This window comes from Pelophylax lessonae (genome assembly GCF_965119305.1).
Source record: "Pelophylax lessonae genome assembly, chromosome: 1".
In the NCBI taxonomy this organism is placed as follows: domain Eukaryota; kingdom Metazoa; phylum Chordata; class Amphibia; order Anura; family Ranidae; genus Pelophylax; species Pelophylax lessonae.
The window spans coordinates 309,289,870-309,301,847 of record NC_138768.1 but is presented as its reverse complement, the minus strand read 5'-3'; the positions used below and the strand labels follow the sequence as shown (position 1 = coordinate 309,301,847).

General features: G+C 37.5%; 1 protein-coding gene across 1 annotated transcript; it reads left to right on the top strand.

Moving 5' to 3' along the window:
* The first annotated feature begins 1,228 nt into the window (after positions 1-1,228).
* Positions 1,229-6,955, top strand: LIF (LIF interleukin 6 family cytokine). Its single transcript, XM_082262722.1, has 3 exons — positions 1,229-1,299; positions 2,061-2,248; positions 6,496-6,955. The coding sequence occupies exons 1-3, from the start codon at positions 1,284-1,286 to the stop codon at positions 6,952-6,954; spliced, it is 663 nt and encodes a 220-aa protein (XP_082118848.1). The 5' UTR covers positions 1,229-1,283; the 3' UTR covers position 6,955.
* The last annotated feature ends 5,023 nt before the right edge of the window (positions 6,956-11,978 follow it).

Here is an 11,978-nt window from a genome sequence, read left to right as displayed (position 1 = left end):
CAAAATCAGGACCACATGCAAATGGGCAAAATTATTTTAGAGATAATACAATTTTTATACTGTCGTCTTACTAAACTAAATTTAGACTGCAAGCATTGAACTTATTCTCTCTGGAAAAGAGATGCTTGAGGGGGGATATGATATCAATGTACAAATACTGTACTGCTGATCCTAGCATAGGGAATAAACTATTCAGTAAAAGGGAATACAAAAGGACTCGCGGTAATTTGCTAAAATTGGAAGAGAATCGGTTTAACCTTAAACTGCGTAAAGGGTTCTATACCGTCAGAGCAGTAAGGATGTGGAATTCTCTTCCAAAAGCAGTGGTATCAGCAAGGAGCATCGATAGTTTCAAAAGACTAGTGGATGGGCACCTTACCAACTACAACATACAGGGGTGTACGATGTACTATTGACATAAACACATACACACACACTCATCATAGGTTGAACTGGATGGACTGGTGTCTTCTTTCAGCCTCACAAACTACGTAACTATGTAACATTATTCAGAATCCAGACTATACCGCTAGCGGGCAAGGGTTACAACTAATAAAAACTTTTAACTGCCAGGTTATTGGCATTCAACCTGGCGCTGGAGATAGTGTGGCATTATCTATTGATTTTAACAAAAACAGAGGGCAAATAATTTATTTTAAAAGATGTTAAAAAAAAAACAACTTTATTTTATAGCAAGGGAAAACTGTAATTGAATATGTACTCTTTTATATATTGTGTATATATTTATATTTTTATATATATATACGCTGTGTTGGATTTCATGTCTTGAGCGCAAATATTTTCTCCTTTTTTTTTTTTTTAATATGTTCTCTTGCTGTAAAAGCACATGGCAAAATCGACTAATTACTATCAACTTTATAACTTTCACTACATTTCTTAAACCCTTACATGTAACATCTGAAAATGCACTGAGTCAAAAAGTTTTGCTAAAACAGACGCTGTGTGACTCAGCTGCCCCCCTTTACCACTTTCCCATAAGGGATTTTCCAGATTAAAAATGAGGTAACCCAGTGGAAATACTAGACTTGATGAACAGAGTAGTGCACGTTCAAAGAAAAAAAAAAACTATGAATGAATAATGAAATTCTCTTCTCACTTCCTGTACTTACTGATTGGCTGAGCAGAGGAGGAAAGCCTTGAATTGTTAGTTTTTTTTTTTTATTCATTCTCTGCTATATAAGTCATGGTTATAAATATGAGGAAGAAACCCTCCTGAAACCAGCTATATTCCACAGCCTGCCCAGGGGAGGCTTCAACAGAGTATGCAGCTTTTGGCAGGTAACCCATGTTCTTCACATTTAAAGAGACTGCTTTGCTATTCTGCATTTATTTCTGTAGGAAACTGGCATACCAGAAATTTTTTTAAAGTGATTTTAAATATGTAATTATAAGCAGACTGCCTGTTGTACATAGTTTTCTTTCGGGGATTTGTGAGCTGTTATGTAGTTTGTAGACTGATCGGACTCAGTGATTGATAAGGTAACTTTTTGTCGTACAAGTGTATTGTTAGCGAGCTCTCAGAGGCAAGCCCAGGCACATGACAGAATGAGTTCTCCACACATTTACTGCAGACACGTGTGGCAGTAACAAAATGCTTTCGCAGCTATCAAGTACAGAAAACTGTGCCTTTACCATTGGGTATCTTTTGCTCATTTTCCAATAGCCTTTTCATGCATCCTATACATGCTAAAGTTCAACTGATAAACTTTGTCAAATGATGTCAGCCAGAAAATATGAATGTGTTTACTTATGTAGATTAGATATTAGAAGCTTGTTTATTGATATATTCTTTAAAATCTGTTTAATGCTACTAAAAAAAAAAAAAAAAAAAGAAAGAAAAAAAAAAAAGTAGAAAAAGTACCTTTTTGTAACTTCAGGACAAAGCAAAATCTATCCTTGTAAGCGAATAAAGGAAACGTTATGTTCACATTAAAAGTTTTCTTACCACACAGCAGAGATGTTACAGTTCTCATTTGTCACAGGGATGAAAGCAAACTATTCAACAACGTAATGTGAAACATATGTTTTCTCCTGAACAGTGATTGTGCAACTAATGATTTTCCAGCAATGGGCTCTGCTATTGGGAAGAGCGAAGCCATTGGATGCTGTAAGCCCTCTCTGCGCACATGTCAACGAGTGCAACAAGAATTTGACTGCCATCATGGAACAGATCCAATCGCAGATAAAACAAATGCACACGGAAGCTGGGCATCTCTTACACACTTATGTAAGTTAAATATATTAGGAAATCTTGTTTCAGAAAAAAAAGAATATTGCTCTGTCATGAAAATGATTAAGGGGAAGTTGTCACATTTCTGCACTTATGTATGTTGCATCACCAGGTCTGAGGCTTGGATCATTTCCTGGTGTCGGACAATAGGGTGTGTGATGTCTGAAGACTTTTTGACAGCCTATCAAATGCTGACAGAAACTGTTACGAAGTTAGCTGACAGAATAGAATGATTTCTAGGAAGGAGGGGTGATATCTTCAAACCCAGGGTTTTGCAGGCTGTGGGAAGCTGATACATTTAAATAGACAATGGGGTGGATTTACTAAAGGCAAATAGACTGTGCACTTAACAAGTGTAGTTCCCCCAGAGTTTAGTAAATGAGGTTAAGCTTCACTTTAGAAAAAAAAAAAAAAAAAAAGCCAATCACTTGCAAGGAAAATAAAAAAAAAATGAATTTTTGCTTGCAAATGATTGGATGATGGAAGTCAGCACAGCTTCCCCTCATTTACTAAAATCTAGAGCAACTGCGTTTTCAAAATGCACAGTCTATTTGCTGCTAGTAAATCAACCCCAAATCTTCTCCAGATGTATACAGGTGTGTTGATTTCCTAAAGGTAAATAGACTGTGCATTTTGCAAGTGCAGTTGCTCTAGAGCTGGGGTGTCAAACTCAATTTCAATGCGGGCGGCATCAGCATCATGGCTGCCCTGAAAGGGCCAGTTGTATCTGTAAGAATAGATATTCAGAGCACCCCACCCCCCTTACATCAGATGTCAAGAATCCACCACAATCACCTACATCACAGTGCAGCCCACTTACCTTATGCTGCTGCCGGGAAGAAGCTGAGGATGGAGCTAAGAAGTAGACAGTGCAGAGTCTGGAGGAGGACTAGAGGAGGGCTGGAGTCAGCTGCCGGAGTCTGCTGAATGCTGAGGCAGAGACAAGGGGTGCTGCGGCTCTACAGAGGGGAGTAGAATCAGTAGGAGAAGTTCTCATATATGCTGCCGATGGTTGAGATGGGGCTGGGGGGGGGGGGCAGAGATAAGCCTCTCTGTGGCGAAGCGGAGGAGTCTCTGGCAGGGGATTTCTGACCTCCTTTCTGCTGCCAACTGCTGAGACGAGATGGGAATAGAGAGAAGGGGGTTGCCGCAGCTGCAGGAGAGGTGTAAGGGCCACATGAAATGGTCTGGTGGGCCAGATGTGTTTGACACATGTACTCTGGAGCTTAGTAATTATGGGGGGAACCTCTGCTGATCTTCATCCTTCAGTCATGTACAAGCAAAAATTATTTTTTTGTATTTCCTTGCATGATTTGGAATTCTTTGTAAAGTGAAGCTTCATCTCATATACAGCTCGGAAGCAACTGCACTTAGCACTAAATGAGCTTCAAAAGCTTCACTTTACAAAAAAAAAAAGCCAATCACATGCAAGGAAAATAAAAAAAACAGCAAACATGATTGGATGATGGAAGTCAGCAGAACTTTCCCTCATTTACTAAGTTCTGGAACATCTTCACTCAGTCTATTTGCCTTTAGTAAACCCACCCCAGCATCTTATAGAAAGGGTGGTATAACTAGAACAATGAAGAGTTCGTAACATGCACTAGTCGAAGGTCTTCCATTTAACCCGAGGAAGCTTTACAATATGCTTTTCATCAGGCACTATAGATTTTATCATTTTTAAATTCATGGCAAAGGAATGTCAACATTTCCAAGTAAAAGGACACAGTGCAATGCTCTTTTCTACAGCACAGCAAAAAACACTACATATTTCCACCTTAGTATATATCTAATGAAAAGTACAATATAGTCTCAATAGATATATAAAGCTGGAAAATGCTAATTTAAGCTGAAACTAATAAAAGTTATGTCCTTTAACAGTGAAAACTGCTTTTCAGTGCACTAAATCTGAGTAGGCCCTAGGATGCCTATTAACATATGCCACGCTCAACACCACCTCCTAAAGAGGCCACACAAGTTGAAAGTTTATATCAAATAGAAGTCACACATTGTGAAAAAGTCCATACTGGGTGTACTGTCATCTAGGCTATCCAAAAAAAGCATTTTAAGATAAGTGATACCATTGAACTGTTTGTTATATGGGGATAATCCAGCCCTGCTTTGATTTATAAGGACATTAAAATGTAAAGCATACTTACCATAAATTTTACGTTTTGAATTTGGGATGGTTAAACTCTGTGTCAGAATTTATCTTGCCATCTATGTACCATTTGAGAGCTTTCCCTTTACTTACTGTCCTGTACACAAAGGCAGAAGAGAGAGTAACTCTCTCCAAAGTAAAGTAAATCCCCTCTTAGGGTTGTCACCAGAACAAGTGACCCCACTAGAAAATTTCCTCTCTATTCCTGCTCTGGTGACAACTCGACGTTTTGGATATTTCCTTACTGTCAGTCCAAGGGACAAGAGAAGTAATTGTGTCTGCTATGTCTAGGCTTTAGATACAATTCAGTGAGTTTAGTGACCATATAAATGCATAAAGCCTTTTGTACATGGGTGAAAAAATGTTGCGTTTGTAGCCACATAGTGTGTTTTCTTACGGATCTGAACACAGGTGCATAGTTGTCCATTGAAAAAGCAAGTACATATGGGTGAATTTGCATAAATTTAAAGACTGGCAGAACAGGATAAAGATGGATTTTACACGTGTATACACGTAACCTATGTTTACGTGCCTATACATGAGGTATTTTTGGAACATAATGTTTTTACTCAAGGTCTTTCTGCCAGCCTTTGCTAGCAAGATCCTGCCTAACCATCAGTAAAACATGTTCATATGCAAGAGGCCTAAGACCACAATCTGAGTGTCTTTATGCAGGTGACAGAACATCAAGCTTATGCCATGGAGTTGGTCATAAGCCTGCAAAATGCATAAGATGGTATGCAGTTCACCCACTGTTCCCTGCTCTTAGCAGACCCTCTGCCAGAATATGTATCAATCTGATATTTTGGTGCAGGAAGGTCAATGTAGTAATTTTGTACATTTTATATTCAGTTTATGATGACCTATTTATTATAATGGTTATGCTAAGGGTCATTGACTGCATACAAGAAAAGGCTGCACGGTATTATATAGTTTGTGACCTAATCCTTTATCCTTTAAAAAAAATAAAGTTACCTTCTTCCCAATAATGTGAACATTTAACATAAAAGAAAGCTAGCCAATGTTGTATATTGATTTAATAATCAGGGTGTGAATATTAACAGTTATTTTAACAAGACAACATTTCATCATGTAGCACTTCAGGCAGATTTAAAATATACAAATTGGTGCAGTTCAGTTTTCATGAATACATCATTAAATTATTTTGTTAGCAGTAGAATTTAACTTATCAGCCTCTTGCACTGTACAACAGAGCTCAGACTGTAAAAGGGAGAAGCGGCACAAGGAGCCAGTCAGTTGTGCTGCAGTGCTCAAGGAGCATGTTGATGGAAGGAAAGTGTGTTGCTTCTTCTTTTACTGTCCTGTCACAGGCGCAGGGATGGACAAGACCTGTAAGGTCTCCTGTCCTGCCAGACAGGCCTGTGTTGTTTGGCACAGCTGTGTAAATCTCTGAACTGGATGAACAGAAATACATATATTTCAGCATTTAAAGCAGCTGCCATATATGTCTTTTATCTGTGTATTTAACTGTTTTTTTCTGGAGTTCAGCTTCAGCTAAAAAAAGCTGTCTTAAGGCACAAGTAAGGCCCCCTTCACACTGAAGGCGTCCGCCTGTCAGTTTTCAAGCAGACCCAATTGGACCATCTATAGCGCTCTATGGAGCCAGGGACATCTGCTGAAACCTGCCGGCATCTAATCCAGTCCGCTAAAAACAGACAGAAGAGGATCTGTTCCCCATCTGTCCGGCAAATCGGATGACAGTCGGATGGAAACAAACAGGCAATCCATTTCCATTCAATTGCCCTATAAATAGTAAGCTGTGTCAGTGTTCGCTCTGCAAAGTGGAGCAGACATGGACCTGTCATCTGCCTGCTCTGTGGGAATTATCAGACAGATCCCTCGCTGAGCAGGCAGATCCACTTGGCAGAGTCCGTTCCATCTGCAAGAGGCCTAACTCTTTTACTCATTACAAATTAATAACAATGTATAGCAAATACATCACTACTCTCCAACATACCAGATTTTTTTTTACATATTTTACAATTTCACATCAATTGTACAAAACATATCAACACAACAACATATGTAAACTAAACTTCACAATTTTTTTTTTTTATTCCAGAACCATCAAAACCTAAAAGACCTGGATGCTAGCAGATTTTGTAATCCGGACTCCCTTAATCTTCCTAAATTCAATGTAACGGAAACAAGTGAAGAAGAAAAATTTATTGAAATGTATAAGATCTTTTTGTATATGAAGGCTGCAATAGGAAATATCACGCTGCATCAGATGACACTGAATCCCAAAAGCAAGAGTTTGCACTCCCAGCTAAATACAAGCAAGGCCGAGATAACGGCTATTATTTCCAACCTGTCCTGTATTCTTTGTCGGAGGTATCATATAACGCAGGTGACTGTACATTATGGAATGATCTTTCCATCCTCAACATTTCAAAGGAAAACAATGGGATGTAAGGTGCTAAAGAAATACAAACATTTTCTTTCACAAGCAGAAAACATCACAGAAGGCTGGTTTAAGACGGCAGACAGCGTTGAAGATCCATCTACAAGCCACAGATGAATTGGCTACAAAGGTGTCCCTACAAAAATGGGTACTTTTTTTTTGGAGGACAAGAGCTGCTGATGACTGTTGGGGCAATGATCATAAAGAAAATGGAGAAGTGCGGAAAGTAGACAAAGTGACCTCACCAAACTCCAAATCTCATGAGACTAATGGACAGAGGCAGCAGTGCCCTAGATCTCTTACTGCAGATATACAGCTCTGAAGGCTTCAGGCACAGAAGTGCCTAGGCACACTTACATTCCAGGATGTGCACTGCTATTTAAGAAACCAACCAATGCTCAAAAGACATTCTCCTGTAAAGAACGCATACTTACCGATAAACACACTGCAAACATGTAGCAGTGGGGCTTCTCATATGTTTGCAAATGTATGCAACAAAAACCTCTGTGTTTGTTAGTTATTAACCACACTCTTCAGAGGTGCCTTGACGTGGCAGTGTGGCTTCACATATATTTGCAAATATATGCAACAAAAAACTTCAGTTTCGCAGTATTACAAATTTAATTCAGTGTTACAAGAAACTGAACTGATTTTTTAAAGTTAATGGAGCTCCAACTGCCAAACAAAAACTGCCCTGTAAGGCTACATGCACACGGGCATATCATTTATGTTCCAAATATGCTGCCAGAAGTTGGCAGAAAAAAATGTCACGCATGTACACATGTTTATGTGAATATGTTCACAAATCTATGCGGATTTATAAGCATATGGTGCTTAGAAGCACATGGCTACATTCACACAGTCATAAAAAACGAATTTTTAGCTTTTATTTACAGATCTAAACGCAGCTGCATTGTTTTCAATGGAGACATTCACTCAGGTGCGTAAACATGCATTGCATTCAGATCTGTAACACAAAATCAAAAGACAAAGACTGAGGGAAATTATGTAGGAGCTTAAAAAATAAATGCATGATAAGATCAGTAAAGATTTTACAGCTATTTAGGTGTAGCCTATGAGCATTAACTCATTCTATTGGCAAGAATATTCATTTATTCCATCTACTGTAATAAATTTTCATGCAATTGCGAGCGTTTAGGCGCATAAATTATGCTCATAAGCTTCTCTATAAACAAAGCTTTGGGGCAATTTTTTTATGCCTCTAAACATTGCTCTTTAATACACTGGGAAACTACGCAATGTGCATAAGCACATTAGAAAACCTAGCTTTCAGAGGCGTAAAAAAAAAGCCAGACACCTTTAAAAGCGACATTTTTTCTGCCCGTGTGCATGAGGACTTACTGTGTACAACCAGAAATTCCAGATGATTTTTTTTTTTACAGATCAGTTTACTGATAGCTGGCCTTTGCATATGGTATGCAGTATAAGATTGGTATCATGTCTAAATATAGTCAAATCCACCCACAAGGTATATCTTAGTTATAGGTGGGGTCTGACAAGCTGTATGCCATCCACTGTCCTCTTGTAATTCTGTGAGATTCCACCAGTGAGATCTCCTTGCCTTATTTCCCAGCTTCTACCCCTTCCTAGCAGTCATCATAAAGTTACATTGTTCCTCCTAAAAATCCTTCAGGAAGCCTGGGCCCTCCTGTCTCCCTATTAGAGTCTTACTGTAGAAAAAAGAAACTGGTATCTGATTTAACTTTCCAGCATATCTCTTACAAATAAAACATCCATTATTGATGAACCCTTAAATGGGCCAAGAGGTATGAAATGTTACTATAAATGAGGACGGAAACGGTTTAATAGACCTGTGTTTTGGTTCAATCTTTATTTATTATTGATTATTTATTTATTTATGTTATTTACACAGCTGTTAAACGAATCCCATAGGTTCATGTTCAGTGCATCTTTTCAATTTGAAAAGTATAGTTTTCTGTGTTTTACAGAAGTAAAAAAGAAGCACAGATTAATTTATTTATTTAATATATTTAGTTATTTATTTTGTCAAAATGTGATTTCTTTTTATAATATATATATTTATATTTAGTACATTCTAACTGTAGAACAGTGTTTTCTCAAAAAAAGATTCTTCTTTTCATTTCGCTGATAATGTTTAGGCAGTTAAAACGATTAAATTCAGAAAAACAAAATCTGTCTACATTCCATTTCACTGATGTATCGCCCTGGTACTGATTTACAGTTCATTATGCCTCATCTAAGAGCACAGAATGCCTTCATATCAGAACCTCTAAATTGCATAACACTGACATGCACTGCTCTGAGGTTTGAGGCCCCAAAAGTTTTTTTTTCTTTTTTTTTTTTTTTAAACAGCGCGGATCTAGATATCCAGCCATGATACAGCTGATTTCAGCTACAGTACTTAATGTATTTCAAAGCTAAATTAAACTTCATCAATCTCTGTATTCTTGATTCCCTTATTGAGAAGAAGTGAAAGCCACAATCTGAGATTCCACCTGCATCTTCACTATATGATTTCTATTATGTCAAGCTTTTGACAGCCAGGAAATCGTAGCAGGGTACCACTGCTAGTCTGGCAAAGGGAATGGTAGAGAGATGCTTGTTACTATACAAATGAGTCAGATGTTTAAGTCAAAGTTTACTTTATCTAAGCAAACCTCTTTAAAGGGAAACACAACTTTTGGGTTTTCTTTAAATATAAATGTAAATAATCCTAATAACATATCTTAAAATGCATTGTTATCACCCAAAAAAAAAGAAGTTATAAACGTAATACTCCTTGACTAATATAAAAAATCAAGCCGCCTTAGTATTTTATTTATATGATACAACATGTGCCTTTCTTTGCAGCAATTGCTAGTAAATGTCCACTGACAGCGAAACTCAGTTAAGTACATATTGTGTAACACTGGCGGTGATTTACTAAAACTGGAGAGTGCAAAATCTGCTGCAGCTCTGAATGGTAGCCAATCAGTTTCCAACTTCAGCTTGTTCAATTATGCTTTGACAAAAAAAAATTGAATAAAATAGAAGTTGGTTAGTTTCTATGCAGAGCTGCACCAGATGTTGCACTCTCCATTTTTTTTAGTAAATCAACCCCACTGTGAACAATATTATAATCCACGTATGCTTCATGTGCTTGTTTCCTAAATATGTACAATCATGTGTGGCATTGCAGACTTTAATGTTGCAGTGTCATTTGTTTGCAATTTTTGCTTGAATTTATTGTAACTGGGGTGGCCAAATGGGCACATTATCATTAAACAATAATAAGCAAATCTCAGCAAAATAAACAAAATATGCAATCCATTTGAGACATATGACTTCATCCATACCTCACACATACTGGCTATTTCCCTGACTTTTAGGTTATTGCAGCAAAATAATACACATGAAATATATCTGCAGAAACCATTTATCAGTGGGGTGGAATGCAAATGTACTGAACATTGTACTGCTTTTCTGTATATATATATATATATATATATATTTATATTGGGATCTTTATGACTATTTATATATTTATTTTTGTACTTTTACAATAAATATTTATTTTGAAGTTATTTCTGGTATTGTTGCTTTTGTTATTATGAGAGTGTAAGCATGCAAATGAGTTTTCGATTTCTCATTTAATAATGGAGATTTTATTGTGAACAAGTAACCATATTCTAATTGTCCACATTGCTGAAAAAACAGGAATCAAAGACATAATATTAAACATAACAACACTGATAAGTACAAGCACATTTGAATGGTGGTGCACCATCGTACAGCTCAGCACACAGGAAGCACCAAGGATAGGTTAGGATGTGTCTTTGGTACATCCTGAGTTTGGGATCTCCTTTAACTTTTTTAAAACAATAAAGCAGCATCTGTAATTATTCCTGCCTGTTGGTGTGATCATGAACTGATCATGTACTCACAACCTAAAGAGCATGCAAGCTACTGTGACACGCTCTAAAAGTAGTCACATACATCTGAACTATAAACTTGCTGTGGTGAGGATGTTAGTAACATCCATGGTCACAGTAAAGTTTTCAGAAGATGGATACCTTGCCTTTTAACTGATGAGTGCCATGTGTTGCAACAACACTAATTTGTCATAAAAAATATTCCACGTTACTGTCTCTTACAGACCCTCATGGGAATATTTACCATCCTGTCCACATGTCCCATCAACAGTCCATGTTTTTAGTTAACAAATTTACCATATAAATGTGCAGTAATCAGCATAAATGAGAACCTCTGAAAGTCAGTGAGCCAAGACAAAATATGGGGTATAACGGTAATAAAGGGGTAAACTGCAGTACACCTAGTTTATTTTGGTAAAATACAGGAATAATAGAAGCATCATTTGATAGTTTCAGGCCTTCAGGGGATTAAATAATAGTACGATGGTCCTCTTAAAAAACACAACTGACTTGACAATATATGGGCATCAAAATGGCATTTCTGACAATATGTGGGTTACAAATGGTCATTCATTGAAATCACTGATTGATTACTATTTCTTGTTATAGAAAAATGTTTATTGTCTCACCTTTGAAAACTCCTGAAGAAGCGGGCAACCGCGAAACATGTGGAGTCGGACCAGTGGGCTTCTATTGGTATATAATATCACCGTATACTATTGGAATACAATAGATTTAAATGCACAGTTAGGTCATTGAAATGGGTGTAATAATAACTTTTTTAATTCACTTTCTTATTGTATTAATGTTTTGTGCTATTTTTGTAATAAAATATATTGATTTTTTAATACGGTCTATGATGTGTCTGTTGGTACCAAGAAAAACCTCCGCCCGACCCCCCCCCCCCCACCCTCCGACCCCTTCCCTTTTGTTCTCAGCTAATAGTTTTATTGGTTGAGCCAGATGGACTTGTGTCTTTTTTCAACCTGACTAACTATGTATTAGTTAGACTGAAATGTGTATTCGGGTAATAGCGTTGAGAGGGCCTGCCTGTCCTCTCAAAGGACTGCTTAGGATGTCCTAGAATGCAGCTAAAAGTTGTAGATTGTATCAGATGTCGTCATGGGAGGATGCAAAGGGGAGCACTGCTGTTATGTCGCCTTATTGTTACAAACTATCATGGCTGAATTCTAAACAACATGGACGACTTGCCCTTTCACACAGCCC